At 43.4% G+C, this 18,133-nt stretch overlaps 2 protein-coding genes across 2 annotated transcripts in view; one reads left to right on the top strand and one right to left on the bottom strand.

The window, feature by feature from the left end:
• Positions 1–18,133, bottom strand: part of NTF3 (neurotrophin 3) — a 274,247-nt gene that overhangs the window by 74,121 nt on the left and 181,993 nt on the right. The window lies entirely within an intron of this gene.
• The window catches only part of ANO2 (anoctamin 2), a 249,373-nt gene that overhangs the window by 219,068 nt on the left and 12,172 nt on the right, over positions 1–18,133 (top strand). Inside the window, exons 21-23 of the mRNA XM_077266525.1 lie at positions 8,413–8,565; positions 10,431–10,483; positions 11,935–12,110. Coding sequence (XP_077122640.1) covers positions 8,413–8,565; positions 10,431–10,483; positions 11,935–12,110 — 382 coding nt within the window. The remainder of the gene's footprint in view (positions 1–8,412; positions 8,566–10,430; positions 10,484–11,934; positions 12,111–18,133) is intronic.

Raw genomic sequence — 18,133 nt, 5'->3', positions numbered from 1 at the left:
TAATTGTAAATTGTTTCTATCTTTGAGACCTCGTTCGTCTGGAGACTCAGCTCAGCAAGTTAAAATTGTTATCTCCTTCTTGCGGGGCGACCCTCAGGATTGGGCTTTCTCATTGGCGCCAGGAGATCCGGCATTGGCGAATGTTGATGCGTTTTTTCTTTCGCTCGGATTGCTTTATGAGGAGCCCAATCTTGAAATTCAGGCAGAGAAGGCTTTGCTGGCTATTTCTCAGGGCCAGGATGAAGCCGAAGTGTATTGCCAAAAATTTCGGAAATGGTCCGTGCTTACTCAGTGGAATGAGTGTGCTCTGGCCGCAAATTTCAGAAATGGCCTTTCTGAAACTATTAAAAATGTGATGGTGGGCTTTCCCATTCCTACAAGTCTGAATGATTCTATGACGCTGGCCATTCAGATTGATCGGCATTTGCGGGAGCGCAAAGCCGCTAATCCTTTGGCGGTGTTGTCTGAACAGACGCCTGATTTAATGCAATGTGATAGAATTCAGACTAGAACTGAACGGCAAAATCGTAGACGTCAGAATGGGTTGTGTTTTTACTGTGGTGATTCTACACATGTTATATCAGCATGCTCTAAACGCCTAACAAAGTTTGTTAGTCCTGTCGCCATTGGTAACTTACAGCCTAAATTTATTTTGTCTGTGACTTTAATTTGCTCATTGTCTTCCTACCCTGTTATGGCGTTTGTGGATTCAGGCGCTGCCCTGAGTCTTATGGACTTGTCATTTGCCAGGCGCTGTGGTTTTGTCCTGGAGCCTTTGGAAAATCCTATTCCTCTTAGAGGAATTGATGCTACGCCATTGGCGGAGAATAAACCGCAGTATTGGACACAAGTGACCATGTGCATGACTCCTGAACATCGGGAGGTGATTCGTTTTCTTGTTCTGCATAAAATGCATGATTTGGTCGTTTTGGGTCTGCCATGGTTACAGGCTCATAATCCTGTTTTGGATTGGAGGGCTATGTCTGTGTCAAGTTGGGGTTGTCAGGGAATTCATTGCGATTCCCCGTCGGTGTCTATTGCTTCCTCCACTCCTTCAGAAGTTCCTGAGTTTTTGCTTGACTATCAGGATGTGTTCAGTGAGTCCAGGTCCAGTGCTCTTCCTCCTCATAGGGACTGTGACTGCGCTATAGATTTTATTCCTGGTAGTAAGTTTCCTAAGGGACGATTATTTAATCTGTCGGTACCTGAGCATGCCGCGATGCGTTCTTATATAAAGGAGTCTTTGGAGAAAGGACATATTCGTCCATCCTCTTCCCCTCTTGGTGCGGGATTCTTTTTTGTGGCCAAGAAAGACAGATCTTTGAGACCTTGTATAGACTATCGGCTTCTGAATAAAATCACGGTTAAATTTCAGTACCCTCTGCCACTATTGTCGGACTTGTTTGCTCGGATTAAGGGTGCCTGTTGGTTCACCAAGATAGATCTTCGTGGTGCGTACAACCTTGTGCGCATTAGGCAGGGAGATGAATGGAAAACTGCATTTAATACGCCCGAAGGTCATTTCGAGTACTTGGTGATGCCTTTTGGGCTCTCTAATGCTCCTTCAGTGTTTCAGTCCTTTATGCATGACATCTTCCGGAAGTATCTAGATAAATTTGTGATTGTTTATCTGGATGACATTTTAGTTTTTTCTGATGATTGGGATTCTCATGTAAAGCAGGTCAGGATGGTGTTTCAGGTTTTGCGTGATAATGCCTTGTTTGTGAAGGGCTCAAAGTGTCTCTTTGGAGTGCAGAAGGTTTCCTTTTTGGGTTTTATCTTTTCCCCTTCTGCTGTGGAGATGGACCCAGTCAAGGTCCGAGCTATTCATGATTGGACTCAACCCACGTCTGTAAAGAGTCTTCAGAAGTTTTTGGGTTTTGCTAATTTCTACCGTCGTTTTATTGCTAACTTTTCTAGCGTTGTTAAACCTCTGACGGATATGACCAAGAAAGGTTCTGATGTCGCTAATTGGGCTCCTGCGGCCATTGAGGCCTTCCGGGAGCTGAAGCGCCGGTTTACTTCGGCGCCTGTTTTGTGCCAGCCTGATGTCTCACTTCCCTTTCAGGTTGAAGTGGATGCTTCTGAGATTGGTGCAGGAGCTGTTTTGTCGCAGAGAGGCTCTGGTTGCTCTATGATGAAACCATGTGCTTTCTTTTCCAGGAAGTTTTCGCCGGCTGAGCGGAACTATGATGTTGGTAATCGGGAGTTGTTGGCCATGAAGTGGGCATTTGAGGAGTGGCGTCATTGGCTCGAGGGAGCTAAGCATCGTGTGGTGGTCTTGACTGATCACAAGAACCTGATGTATCTCGAGTCTGCTAAACGCCTGAATCCTAGACAGGCTCGTTGGTCATTGTTTTTCTCCCGTTTTGACTTTGTGGTCTCATACCTGCCTGGTTCGAAAAATGTGAAGGCTGATGCTCTCTCTAGGAGCTTTGTGCCTGATTCTCCTGGAGTCTCAGAGCCGGCTGGTATTCTTAAAGAGGGAGTGATTTTGTTGGCCATTTCTCCTGATTTGCGACGTGTGTTGCAGAGATTTCAGGCTGGTAGACCTGACTCTTGTCCACCTGATAGACTGTTTGTTCCTGATAAATGGACCAGCAGAGTTATTTCCGAGGTTCATTCCTCGGTGTTGGCGGGGCATCCTGGGATTTTTGGTACCAGAGATTTGGTGGCTAGGTCCTTTTGGTGGCCTTCCTTGTCACGGGATGTGCGTGCTTTTGTGCAGTCCTGTGGGACTTGTGCTCGGGCTAAGCCTTGCTGTTCTCGTGCCAGCGGGTTGCTTTTGCCCTTGCCCGTCCCGAAGAGGCCTTGGACACACATTTCCATGGATTTCATTTCAGATCTTCCGGTGTCTCAGGGAATGTCTGTCATCTGGGTGGTGTGTGATCGTTTTTCCAAAATGGTCCATTTAGTGCCCTTGCCTAAGTTGCCTTCCTCTTCCGATCTGGTTCCTTAGTTTTTTCAGAATGTGATTAGTTTGCACGGCATTCCTGAGAATATTGTGTCTGACAGAGGATCCCAGTTTGTGTCCAGATTCTGGCGATCTTTTTGTGCTAAGATGGGCATTGATCTGTCGTTCTCGTCTGCCTTTCATCCTCAGACTAATGGCCAAACGGAGCGAACTAATCAGACGCTGGAGGCTTATTTGAGATGTTTTGTTTCTGCGGATCAGGATGATTGGGTGACCTTCTTGCCATTGGCTAAGTTTGCCCTCAATAATCGGGCTAGTTCCGCTACTTTGGTTTCGCCATTTTTCGGCAACTCTGGTTTTCATCCTCGTTTCTCCTCGGGTCATGTTGAGCCTTCTGACTGTCCTGGGGTGGATTCTGTGGTTGATAGGTTGCAGCGGACTTGGAATCATGTGGTGGACAACTTGAAGTTGTCACAGGAGAAGGCTCAGCGTTTTGCCAACCGCCGCCGCGGTGTGGGTTTGGTTGTCTTCTCGGTTTGTCCCTCTGAAGGTTTCCTCTCCTAAGTTTAAGCCTCGCTTTATTGGTCCTTATAGAATTTTGGAGGTCCTTAATCCAGTGTCTTTTCGTTTGGATCTTCCTGCGTCGTTTGCCATTCACAATGTGTTCCATAGGTCTTTGTTGCGGTGGTACATTGTGCCTGTGGTTCCTGCTGTTGACCCTCCTGCTCCGGTCTTGGTTGAGGGCGAGTTGGAGTATGTGGTGGAGAAGATCTTAGATTCTCGTCTCTCTAGACGGAGGCTTCAGTATCTGGTCAAATGGAAGGGCTATGGTCAGGAGGATAATTCCTGGGTGGTCGCCTCTGATGTTCATGCGGCCGATTTGGTTCGTGCTTTTCACGCTGCCCATCCTGATCGCCCTGGTGGTCGTGGTGAGGGTTCGGTGACCCCTCCTTAAAGGGGGGGTACTGTTATGAACTATACTTTTGGCTCCCTCTTGTGGTCACTCGCGGTATGGCTCTTGGATTCTCTTTCCTCAGCTTGGTAGTCACCTGTTCGTTAAGACTCTGGGTGTTTCTATTTAAACTTCCTGGAGTCTTAGTCTATTGCCTGGCATCCATGTAATCAGTCCTTGTCTGGTTGCTCTTGTCTACTGGTCCTGATTTTTGCAACGTAAGCTAAGTCCTGCTTTCTTGTTTTTGTTTATTTGTATTATTCTGTTTTTTGTCCAGCTTGTTCATAATGTGATTCCTGATTTTGCTGGAAGCTCTTAGGGGGCTGATATTCTCCCCCCATACCGTTAGTCGGTACGGGGGTTCTTGGATATTCAGCGTGGATATTTTAGTAGGGTTTTTCGCTGACCACATAAGTCCGCTTTCTATATTTCTGCTATTATTTAGTGGGCCTCTCTTTGCTGAATCTAGTTCATACTTACGTTTGTCCTTTCCTCTTACCTCACCGTTATTATTTGTTGGGGGCCTGTATCTACTTTGGGGTATTTCTCTGGAGGCAAGTGAGGTCTGTATTTTCTCTGAAAGGGTTAGTTAGATCTCCGGCTGGCGCGAAACGTCTAGAACCAACGTAGGCACGTTCCCCGGCTGCTATTATTTGTGGGCTAGGATCAGGTATGTGGTCAGCTCAGTTACCACCTCCCTAAGAGCTAGTTTTTATGTTTGCAGACTTTGCTGAAGACCCTGAGATCCTCTGCCATTAGGATCACAACAGAGAGGGGGTGCTGCTACGGGGCCTACTAGCATGCCCTCGGCCGGCGGGACAGGGTCGATGGACTCACCAGCCGATGCAGGCTCCTCCTCCGTGATGGGTTCCTCTGGCGGTGTCAGCGAGGACCTCGGCAGCAGTATAAGATCTGATGCTGGGAGACTGCTGTCCGGCGCCGCCTGGCGCGGAGCCTGAGCCTTCACATGCAGCTGAAGGAGCTGGTCGAGCAAGCTCTCCATCTCGACCTGCAGGAGTTCGGTGCTGTCCACGGAGAACTGGCTGCTGCGCTCATCCGGGTAGTCGGGGGAGACGTCCGCTTCAACCCCACTTTCGGTCTCAGAGCTACTGGCCATGGCGTCCTCCACGTGGGTCACTTCCTGGTCTTTTTCCCGCTCTCTCCTTCGTGGGCGGTTCCGTTTTCTCTGTCTCCGCCCTCCATTGAGGATTAGGAGGCGGATCTCTGCTGCTGACGGACACGTCCTCACAGTGCAGAAATATTTAGACTGGGCGGCCATTATCTTTCGCGCTCTCCAGCTTGTCTACGCCCACTCCATGCCCCTCTTCTTCTCCTGCGCTTCTCCTCAGCGCTGCAATGGCGGCGATTTTGGCGGTAATCCTTGTACTAATGGCAACACACAGTTCTCTCAATAAAGCACAGTCCAAGCACAATAAATCACAGTTCCAAGGCACACATGACCCGATTCTTCAGGCTTAAGTAGATCCTGTTCGTGACGCCAAAATGGAGCGCCCCCACTGCTGCAGGGCCGAGGGGTACCCGGTACCGGGCCTCTGAGTCTCTGTCCTGGGGTTGTCACGGTGGCTAGACCCGATCCGTGACCCGTGAAGTGCCGGTCGCAGTAAATAATGAGGACACCAGGTTGCAGTCTCTTTACCTCTTTACTGAAGATCTCTGGGTCCTCAGTCCGGAATCTAGACAACCAGGCTGCGCAAGTCCGGCCGGTCCAATGGCACCTCCAGAGTTCTCTTTGCAGATGGAAATCTGTGCCTTCCTGCTAGCGCTGTGTGTTGTGGTCCTTCCCTGCTGTGCTTACGGAAAGTACCCCACAACTGTTGTGTTTGTTTCTGATGTTCCCTCACAACTCGATTAGATGATGTTCTGCTAATCCTCCGTCCCTCCCGGTGTTATGGTTGAGACGGCACCCGTATGACGGGTAGGCTCGGAGCTCTTCCGGGACCCTAGAGTCGCCCCTTTCCACAGGTTGCCCCCTATGTCTTCTTAGGTGATTGGTGTGAGACAGCCCGCCTATGACTGACTGTCCTGCCGTTGGTTTGAAGTATTGCTTGAAGCTAGATGTATAGATACTTCCTCGGCGTTCCGGCCACCGGTTGTGCGCCTCAGTAGGATGTTGCCTCGGTCTTACAGCACGACTCCTACTGGAATTCTCCTATTTGCTTTGATCTTGTTTCTCACTCAGCACAATCTATCTCGCTTCTTATCCTTGCTTAGGGCACCGCCGCTATACTGCGCAGGCACGGTCCCGTAGCCTTCTTCCTTGTTGCTAGGCCTCCATCAGGGTCCCAAACCTGACAGAGACCCTACCGAATCTTCCCCTGCAACACCCTCTGCCACAAGGTGTTGCCTGGTTCCCATCCAGTCAGCTTTCTCTCTAACTTCCTGCCTGACCCCCAGTTTTACCAGTATGTGAGGAGTGGCCTAATGAATAGAACCCTTAGCTCCCCCTGGAGGCCCGACTGTGAAATGTATTGGTGTCTGTGATACCTGGTCAGATGAACTCCTTCAGTGCCATCAGACGTACCATAGCTCCCCTTAGTGGCGGAGCCACAGTACTGCAGAAACCAGGACTCTGGGGCGCTGCAGAAGCTCCCCTGAATCCGGGTCCTGAGCTCCCCCTCCAGAATTCAGAATGTGTTGCATGTGTGTGCTTTACCTGGTGAAGAGAACTCCATTGCCTCTGAGCATGACATTACCTTCCCCGAAGGAAAAGCAAAATCACGGTAGCAACCGGTCACCTGTGGTGCTACAAATGTCATCCCATAGCAGAGCTGAACAGGGAGGACACTGAAGGCTTGTCTGGGATGGTCAGATCTGGGTACTTGGTGTACAACCATGAGAGAAGTGCAGGGAAAGAGAAGGAACAAAGCAGTGTGAAACCTGTGATTAATGCTGTGAAGACTATGGATGTGCTATGTAGAGAACCCAGTAAAGATGTTCTTGTTAAAGTTGAAATGGACTGTGTCTCAGTTAATGCAAATCCGCCTGGAGAGGGTACCCTGCGGCATAGGGAAAATCCTGAAGAAGACGGACCTGAAGACACAGGTATGCTGACTAGTGAATGTTATTTTCCTGTGAGGGAAGGCCAGGACACTAATGCCCAGGTGTCCTTGGCCGTCACTACGGTCCTGGCCGAACCTTACACCTGCGCAACTCCTTCAAATCCACCCCTCCTGGCTATGCCACCTTCACCCAGGTTATGGGCCTGCTCGGTCTGCAATCTCCTTCCCTCTAACAACAGGAGGCTCGGCCCCAGCAGTTCCGGACCTGACACTTCAGCAGCACTTGTCGCCCGGTCCTCTCTTCTACAGAGACACAGGACATTAGGTCTCACATATCCCGACCAGTGAGCCAGAGAGATGTACTGCTGCTCCCTGGAAAGTCATCCCGAGGATTCCTGACTGTTCATCCAGACTGCTGTTATAGGGGGCTCCAGAGTACAAACCCAGACTGCTGTTATAGGGGGCTCCAGACTACACATCCAGACTGCTGTTATAGGGGGGATCCAGACTACACATCCAGACTGCTGTTATAGGGGGGCTTCAGACTGCACATCCAGACTACTGTTATAGGGGGCTCCAGAGTACACACCCAGACTGCTGTTATAGGGGGCTCCAGAGTACACACCCAGACTGCTGTTATAGGGGGCTCCAGAGTACACACCCAGACTGCTGTTATAGGGGGGCTCCAGACTGCACATCCAGACTACTGTTATAGGGGGGCTCCAAACTGCACATCCAGACTGCTGTTATAGGGGGCTCCAGAGTACACACCCAGACCGCTGTTATAGGGGGGCTCCATAGTACACACCCAGACTGCTGTTATAGGGGGCTCCAGACTACACATCCAGACTGCTGTTATAGGGGGCTCCAGACTACACACCCAGACTGCTGTTATAGGGGGGCTCCAAACTGCACATCCAGACTGCTGTTATAGGGGGCTCCAGAGTACACACCCAGACCGCTGTTATAGGGGGGCTCCATAGTACACACCCAGACTGCTGTTATAGGGGGCTCCAGACTACACATCCAGACTGCTGTTATAGGGGGCTCCAGACTACACACCCAGACTGCTGTTATAGGGGGGCTCCAAACTGCACATCCAGACTGCTGTTATAGGGGGGCTCCAGACTGCACATCCAGACTGCTGTTATAGGGGGGCTCCAGACTACACATCCAGACTGCTGTTATAGGGGGCTCCAGACTACACATCCAGACTGCTGTTATAGGGGGTCTCCAGACTACACATCCAGACTGCTGTTATAGGGGGGCTCCAGACTGCACATCCACACTGCTGTTATAGGGGGTCTAGAGTACCAGAATACACAGTCAGTTTGATATTATAGGGCTCGCCCCATTACACAGTAGTGTCCACCAAAGAGAAGATTTGAACTTTGTCACAATACCTGGAACTATTCTACTGTACTCACACGTGTTTTACATTTGGAGCTATTCAGCTATTTTTTTTACACTTGATTCTTTCTTATGTATTATCCGGCTTTAATGTTCTATTATGTTTTTCTCTTTAGTTATCCAGTTTGGGTTCGTCACGCTATTTGTCGCCTCCTTCCCTTTGGCTCCGCTCTTTGCGCTGCTCAACAACATTATTGAAGTCAGACTTGATGCAAAAAAGTTTGTGGCAGAGTTGAGAAGACCGGATGCCGTCCGATCTAAAGACATAGGTATTATAGTTGTGTTACTATGATATTGGGGGTAATTATAAGGAATGGCGTTTGTGGAAAGTATCGTAAAGAGATTATTACAAATAAAGATTGTTCAACCTATAATATAAGTACAGCGACAATTACGTAAAGTTTTTCCAAATCTTTGATGGACGACATTCCTTAGGAGAATTCATTGCTTACTACTATGGATATAATATATCCCTGCCATGTTATGGACACACACGTGCCTGTCTCGTCACAAGACCGAGTCCGGATAATGGTACTGTAACTGTGACGAGTTGGCAGCTGTGTGTCCCTCTCAATTTTACCCTCTGTCCTTCATCATACTTTTCCTTCCTTTTTCTATTTCTCCATTTTCTTCTTTTTTCTTCATCCGCTTTCGTTATTACAGGTTATGTATAAACAATATTGGTGAGATATTTCGTTATAATTTAGATTTTTTTTTAATCTTTTTTTTTAGTTTTTGAGATTTTGGTGGTTTTTTTTGCTTCTTTTCCCTCCCTTTCACTTAAATTTCTCCTTCTTTTTCTTTTCTTTTTTCTTTTCTTATTTTCTCTATTATTTTGGCTTCTTTCTCTTCTTACTTCTTTCCTTTCCTTTTCTCTTTAATTTTCTTTTTCATCTTCTACTTTAAACTCTTCTTTGTAACTATTCTCCATTTTCTTTTTCTCCTTAGTTTTCTTCTCTCCTCCTTTTCATTTTCTTTCTTTTTCATCTCCATCTTCTACTTTAACTTTTAGTTTTTCTTTTACATCTTCTTTCTTCTTTTTTTCACCTTTCAGTCTTCTTTTTTTACTATGCCACCTTTTTCATCTCCATCATCTTCTCCTTGTTTTTTCTGTCTATTCTTTTTCTTATTTTTCGATCTTCTAATTTGTCTCCACATTTCTTTTTTTTACATCAGTTTTTTTTAAACCTTACATTTTTTATTCCAACTGTCCTTTTCCATTCCTTTCCCTTTCCTTTCCTTTTCTTTCCTTTCCTTTCCCTCTCCTTTCCTTCTCCTTTCTTTTCCTTTCTTTTCCTTTTCCCTTTTCCTTTCCCTCTCCTTTCCTTTTCCTTTCTTTTCCTTTTCCCTTTTCCCCTTTCCTTTCCTTTCCTTTCCTTTCCCTTTCCTTTCCTTTTCCATTCCTTTTCTATTCCTTTCCTTCTCCTTTCCTTTCCTTTCCAATCCTTTTCCCTTTTCCTTTCCTTTCCCTTTTACTTTCCTTTTCCTTTCCCCTTCCTATCCTTCTTTTCAGTGTTAATTTGATTTCAGTTTAATAAATCAAATTGAAAAATAGTAAAATGTGAGAGTCCTCAGTGATTGACACCTTTTAATGGCTAACTGAAATTTTTTTAACAAATATCAACGTTTCCACACTACTCCAGTCTCCTCATCAGACTCTGTACCAGCACTGAGCCTGATGAAGAGACCAAAGTAGTTTCGAAAACTGTTTCTTATTACCATCTTTTCAGTTAGCCATTAAAAGGTATTAACTACTGAGAACTCTCACATTTTTTTATATTTTTCTATCTACTGGCTAACATGATATTTTTCCTGTATCATAAATCAAATAGTATGGTTATTTTTTCGGAAAGGAGCAATTTTACGGGTCAGTATATTTTATGTTTGCCAAAGTCAAACCATCCCTGACCCTGTCCAAGGACAAAATATGGGTCATCAAGTTACTTTGAAGCTAGAGATGCATTCAATACGATGACATGACGGATGGAGAAAATAACTATAAAGGCAGAAAAAAGTCAACTAAACTACAAATCAGTTTTGAGCACATGAAGTCTCTGCATTTTTCACAGCTGTAAATTCCTTCTTTGCGTATTTTGTACCTGCACTAATAATATTTTCCTTATCCTTTTTTCAGGAATTTGGTACAATATTTTGAGCGGAATTGGGAAATTTTCTGTCATTATCAACGTAAGTAGTTTCTGGCCGGTTTTGGCAAAACTCTTAGTGATTGTTGGGTTGGGCTCAGTCACTTAATAAGTTTCCATTATTTTATTTTATTTGCTTTTCACTCCTTAAATCTAATTTTACTTTCTAATTACTAGATTTGGGGATAATTATTTATAATAGATGTGAATTCAAACTGCCGGTGTTTTATGAGAATTAAACGTGACGAATACGTGTTGTTTCATTAATATAAATAGTCACGGATAGTGTTGAGGGAATCTCCCAAAATTCAATTCGAGCAGATTCACTCAAGGGGGAAGGTAAATTGGAATTGTGTTCAATACATTTCATGCAAATTGAATCTGTTGGGAAGGGGATAAAAAAAACTAATTCTCCCTTCTACTCGGCCCTCTCCTACCTGTTTCGCGACTGTTGCTCTCCATCTGGAGCTGTGAACGTCTCTTCTTTGGGCTTCTCCTGCTTCTTCTGGTTGACGCCCCTTCTGACTAGTCCCCACGTGGACATGTAGGGTGAGAGACATGTTATTGACGGATAGAGCAGAAGTATGGACCAATCAGAGGACTGGATGCGGGACAGGTACAACGAGGGTCAAGGATAGATAATAGGGGTCTTATTTTCGCTTTTAGGCCATCAGAATCCAGTAAAATGTCTGATTTATGTAATAGATAAGAGATTTGCTAGAATTTGTATTTGGGGGGAAAGTGGTAGCAAAATCAATTTCTGTAGAACCAAGTCACCCATCTCTACTCATGTATGTTAAAAGTTTTTTTTAAATGCTTTATCTAAAAATAAGCCTTACTCAACTTCTCCAGCTCGAGCACTGCCCCCCAGTCTTTGACATACTACATCAGTGTCATCAAAACTACAGCATGTGACCACTGCAGCCAATCACTGGTCTTAGCAATCATGCCTATGTAGCCCCATTGTAGCATACGTCTCTGAAGGAAGTCTTAACCGTTGTGTGCCCAGAGACTGTGAGAAAAGCAAGTCCTCCTATCGATTATCCAGAGTGGGGAGCCATCCCAAACAATGGTCCTTCCTTCCAAGGATAGGAGAAGCACCTTCTGTGATTGGCTTAGAATTAAAGGGTTGTTCCACTACTTTGACATTGATGATCTATCCATAGGGTAGGGCTTCAATATCAGATTGGTGAGGGTCGGCAGTACACAGCGGTGGCAAGTAAACAGTTGATTGAGTTGCTCCACCACCAAAGATGAGGGTGCCGGGTGTCAGACCCCACTGATCTGATAGGCGACCTCACATAGAGATATTAGTAATGGAGCAACCCTTTAAGAGACCAGTTATGTAATATTCCTTTACTGAAAAAAATAGCTTAATACAAATAATGAGTCAAAGTCACCCAATTTCCCCATTTTTTCAGCATCTACAGAATCTATGGTCTTCACGTGAACGGTTGAGTAACTGTCTTCACCAAGTCATTTTTTTGTCTCCAGGCATTTGTCATATCTGTCACATCCGACTTCATCCCTCGCCTTGTGTATCAGTACATGTACAGTGAAAATGGGACCATGCATGGCTTCATCAATCACACCCTCTCATATTTCAATGTCAGTCAACTGAAACCCGGGACCCAACCTGGAAACTCACAGTTTGACGTTGTGTTCTGCAGGTAACGTTTCGGGAGAGTCAACCAGCTCTTCATATGTTTCTGATATTTTAAGGATGGCATCTAAAATTACCTTTTCAGGATACTTTCTACTACTATAATAGTATAATATATTCTGATCTTATTTCACAGAAACAGCGCCATCCTTGTCCATAGGTCATGTCTGAGATTGCCATTCAGCTGACCACTGACCTGCTCTACCAAACGCAGCCTGCGGACAAAAGTGGTGCTTTTTCTGAAAAGCTTTATTTTTAAAGATTATCTATCACCAATATAGATCTGAGTTGTTTTAAGAAATCAGATTACCGATTCACAGTAAGTGTGTATAAATCAATCAATCATAAATCCTACAAGAATAATATCACACTTTGCTAGAAGATAAAATATTATTATTTATTGAATAGCTTAAAAAACACATGTCATTATATCAAAATTATACATAAATTCCAGACAAAAATTAAGCAACACGTGTTTCGCACTTTGCTTCCTCAGAGGTCACATTACAATGTGCCATTTATAATACTATATCAAAATTATACATAAATTCCATGGGGAAATTAAACAGCACACGTTTCGCACATTGCTTTCTCAGAGGTCCCATTACAGTGTGTCATTTATATACCAATATAAAAATTATACATAAATTCCAGGGGGAAATTAAGCATTGCACGTTTCACATATTGCTTCCTCAGAGGTAACATTACAATGTGTCATTTATATATTTATATACCGATATCAAAATTATATGTAAATTCCAGGGGAAAATTAAGCAATGCGCGTTTCGCACATTGCTTTCTCAGAGGTCCCATTACAATGTGCCATTTATAATACTATATCAAAATTATACGTAAATTCCAGGGGGGAAATAAACAACACGCGTTTCGCACATTGCTTCCTCAGAGGTCACATTACAATGTGTAATTTATATACCTATATAAAAATTATCCATAAATTCCAGAGGGAAATTAAGCAATGCGAAATGCAATGCTCATCTGGGAATTTAAATATGCAAATCAGCTCTTCAGACAGGAAGAGGACTGTGTAGGGCTCACCTGGGGAGGTGGATCCACAAAGCCTCAGGTCCGAGTGGGTACATGAATCTGGGGTGTTGGTGCTGCAGACTGGAATCTTGTTGGAAGTTAGGACCACCGGAAGACGATAGAATTTGAAGGGAGACATGGCAAGTCCAAAGCAGCGCCCAGGGAAAGCAGAGGAACCACTGGCATAGTGCAGTAAGGAATGATTCATATGAACAGAGTCAAACAACAGAATGGTGGTGTCACCGCGTTCAGAATCGCCCCATCTATCAGTATATAAAAATAATTAATCCGATCAATAAACCTTCCCCTCATAAAATAATTTAAACTTTTGGTCCTGTTTTCCCATCCTACATTGATATTTGAACATTTTTGCTTTTAAGATAAATCAAAAGTCCTATTAATTTGCTTTCTAGAGAGAATAACGAGCTCCGAGAGTCTATGACTAATTTACAGGATCGCCTCTTTTTCACTTTAAACTAAAAAACAAAAATTTAAAAAAAAATCCCTCAACATTTGTTTCCTAATCCTCTTTTATAGGATTTCTAGTGACTCCAGATCGGACGGTGTGCGGCTGACGAGACTATAATTATAATTAGGTTTGAAGTGATGGGTTTCGCGTAGAATTCTATAATTAACTTCAAGCCTAAATTGTTCCACGGGGCCACCGCCTGTTTTCCGCAAAAAAAAAACAACACGTGACCAGTCTTCTACACCTACATTAATTAAAGTAGCAGCACAATAATACTTGTGACTCAATCCCTCCAGGATAAGGCATATAAGACACACTATTAAAACCATCTGTCGAAAAAAAAAAAAACCGACAGCGCGGAGTCACCGCTTGATGTTGAAATTGTTTTTTTTTTAATCATTTCTCTCAATTAATATCATGTTAACAATAATTTCCTATAGACCTAGGCAGAAAGCACATGAAAGCCCAGGCCTGTGTGTGATACCGTATAGACAAAAACAAACATTTAGAATTAAAGGAACGCCTTTAATTTGGGCAAAATTAAGTCAATTGGGTCATTTTCGACAATTAGACATTTTCCGGTTTTGCCTATCTACGATGCTTGCTCCTGTCATTATTGGAGTTTTCAGGCTCATATCGATTTCATATTTGGTACTCTATTTTATAATATTACATTATCTCACTAAGGAAGTCACTTTCTCTAGGAATGGAAGCTTTATAAAAGGGGATCCTACCTACGCAAAGGTCCCCAATCTATGACTTGGAGTGAAGAACAAGTAACACATTGACCATGCTCGGGTTGCAATACTGTACCAGGCATCCTGGCCATAGTTATAACATTGTCCTAATAAGGCTCTTTCCTAATGCCCTAATGGGGCTAGAAAATTCATAAAAATGGGGCCCTAAGTGAAAGACCCCCACGAACTGTTTCTGCTTCCTGTATAATTTGGGCCAGAAACTTATCCAAGCTGTCCATCTGAAATGCCAAACATTCAGGGGTGCACTACCACTGACAAGCAGAAAGCCTGGAGACTGGGGAGCGGTGTCCTCCTGAAGACAAGCTGAGAACAATCCTTAGCTTCCATGTTTCCCCACGGTTGGGGCATTATCTTCTCCAAGTGATCACAACTGATCACTGGGGATTTCTTAAGCCAAACCCATTGCCATCAGCTGTTTGCTGACCATACTTTATCTCCTTGAGAACCCCTTCATCTTGAGTAACACAAACAAAGAGGTTTTCGAGGACTAAAACATGGAGAATATAGCCTTAGGTCCAAAGACCAGCAATCAAAGGGCCCTTTGGTGGTTTACTAGGTACAGAAGCTTGACTATGTAGACATTTTTGAAATTGCTAGAAATGGGGAAAAAAAAGCCATACGCACCTCACCGATCCCCTACATCTTCCTTTCTGATGCTCCCCGATTCTCATCTAAGATAATTTGTCCTCCAAGAGTCAAATAACGCTCCTTCCCATCTGAGTCTCGCCGTGTGGCTAAGCAGTACTGTACAACCACATATGTGGTACTGCCACATTCAACAGAAAGTGTGTGACAAATTTTGATGTCATTTTGACCAAACTTTCCTTGTAAAAATGTGAAATTTTGGGCTAAAACTACATTTTTGTGGTAAACATGTAACTATTTTTTCTTCACTACTTAATGGTATAAAATTCTATGACACACCTGTGGTGTCAATATGATCACTGAACCTCGAGAATAATTAATTGAGCATTATAGTTTGTAAATTGTGGTCACTTATGGGGGAGTTCTGCTGTTTTGGCACCTCAGGGGCTTTCGCAATGAGTCAAGGCAGCCGCAAACCAGAACAACAAAATCTGAAATACAATATGGTGCTCTTTCCTTTTTGAGTTTTGCACTGTGCCTGAAAAGTAGCTCTCAAATACATGTAGGGTACTGACACACTCAGGTGAAATTGCACAACAAACTGAGAGGCCAATTTTTTCCTATTTACCGTTAGAAAAATTAAAAACTTGGAGCAAAAACAACATGCTAAGGGTAAAAATGCAATTATTCTTTCTTCACTGCCCAATAGTATAACATTCTGGGAGGCCCATGTGGTGTTAACATGCTCACTGCACCCCTAGATTAATTAATTTAGAGGTGTAGTTTGTAAAATGCGGTCACTTATGGGGGGTCTTCTATTTGGGCACCTCAGGGGCTCTGCCAACGTGGCATGGCACCCGTAAACCATTCCAGCAAAATCTGAACTTTAATATGGCACTTCTTCCCTTCTGAGCATTGCACTGTGCCTCAAAAGTAGTTTTTGACGACATATGGGGTATTGGCATACTCAACAGAAATTGAACAACAAATTGTAGAGTCCATTTTCTCCTATTAACCCTTTTGAAAATTAAAAACTTGGGGTTAAAGCAAAATTTGAAGGGAGAAAATTGTAGTTTTTTACTTACTCAGCCTAAAGTTATACAATTCTATGAATAGCCTGAAGGTTAAAAATGCTCACTACACCCCTAGATGAATTCCTTGGGAGGTGTGGTATTCAAAATGGGCTCACTTGTGGAGGTTTCTGGTGTTTTGGCATGTCAGGGGCTCTTCAGATGTGACATGGCACCTGCAATCCATCCAAGCCAAAATTGAGTTCCAGAATTCAATTGGCGCTCCTTCCTTTCTGAGCCATGCCATGCGGCTAAACTGTAGTTTTCCACCACATATGGGGTATTGGTGAACTCACAAGAAATTGCACAACAAATTATAGAGTCCATTTTCTCATTACCCTTGTAAAAATAAAAAATGTATGGCTAAATCAACATTTTTGTGGGAAAAAGTCAAATTTTCATTTTTGCTTCCACATTGCCTATCAAACTTATTAAATGTAGTCTTGAGCACTTTGAGGGGTGTGGTTTTTAAAATGGTGTCACATTTGGGAATTTTCTGTCATGTAGGCCCCTCGAAATCAATTCAAATATGATGTGGTCCCTAAAAAAATTGATTTTGGAAATTTTGTTGGAAAATTGAGAAATTGCTATAGAAATTTTAACCTTTCCAACTTCCTAAGAAAAACAAATGTGTTTCAAAAATGATGCTGATGTAACTTAGACATGTGGTAAATGTCATTCATTAACTATTTTGTGTGACATTACTCTCTGGTTTAAGGGCATAAAAAGTAAAAGTTTGAAAATTGCGAAATTTTCTACATTTTTGGAAAAAAATCGATATTTTCACAAATAAACTTTTTAAAAAATCACCTTAAATTTATCACTAACATAAAGTACAATATGTCACGAAAAAAAATCTCAGAATTACTTGGAAACGTTGACGTGTTCCAGAGTTGTTACCTCATAAAGTGACACTGGTCAACTCAGAATTGAAAAATTTGGCCTGGTCATGAGGGTGAAAACAGGCTTAAACCAACTTTTTTCGTTAGGGTATGCCAGAATTTTATGGTGGATGGTGACCCCTTTCCTGAATAGCATCACCTATCTCTGCGGTGAGCTGCAGTCTGGCTCAGGGGTGAAGGGGTTAAATGGGAGAAGATATATTACAAAAATCCTTAAGTTGGAGAAGCCCCTTTGGTTACATAAAGTCTACTTTCCAGCCAAGAAATCCTGTTCTAGACACTCATTATCTCCATGCTTGAGCACAACCGTCTGAGATATATGCTAACATTTATTAGCACCTGTCATGTTTATTGAGGCAGGTAATTACATTTATCTCTTGCGCCGACATACAGGGAATGAATGACATCTCGTTTAGACAAGAACTGTCCTGCGCGTCTGTCAGCCTCCAACCAAACGTACATTTCATGTGAACTCGGGCTTCTTTGTGTTTCTTCTACCATGACATAATTTGTACATGTCGTTTCCATATCCTATGCTATGTAATACCTTGTTATAAACCACTGTTCAGGATGAGGCACGTTTTGCGTGAGGTTATGGGTCATACGCTAGTTATTTACAAGTTATGTACATGATGACATGTACGTAGCTGCGTTTTAGAGTTCATTTAGTCAACTTTTTTATATACTCTTTTATTTTTGGTAAAATAAAATATTCAAGATTTTGGCATTGACTTGCTTGATCATCTACTTCTACTTAGCTTGAGATCAAGGATTTTTCCCTCTTTCTGGGATTCCAATTCCTGATTCTTATTGATTAGGACAGTCTCATGTCTTTCAAGGAATCGCGTCCATCCAATCTTTCTTCTACAGCATCTAACAATATATTCTACTGCATTTAAGGACACTTGAAGTTCCTAACCTCAATGCAAAATTTCTTGCAGGGCTCCCGGCTCTCGCCTATTTTGTTGCCATTATAGGACAGGTGTCTACATATGTGACAGAAGGGTCTTTGAGCCATTTTAGGATGTGCCATTGCTTATTAGCAACCCTCTACATTACCCAAAGAAGGGGAGCCCTTATTAGGGAGTACCCTATGATACATTTATGTCCAAATAGTAAATTTAGAAAGGTGCTGGCAAGATAAGCCAACCCTTTTAACGACTGATCCATTGGGGTTCCACAATTAGAGGGCCCAGCATCTG

The sequence above is a fragment of the Ranitomeya variabilis genome, chromosome 5, assembly GCF_051348905.1.
Source record: "Ranitomeya variabilis isolate aRanVar5 chromosome 5, aRanVar5.hap1, whole genome shotgun sequence".
NCBI lineage: Eukaryota > Metazoa > Chordata > Amphibia > Anura > Dendrobatidae > Ranitomeya > Ranitomeya variabilis.
The sequence above is the reverse complement of the archived record's forward strand: the minus strand, read 5'-3'. Positions and strand labels throughout refer to the sequence as shown.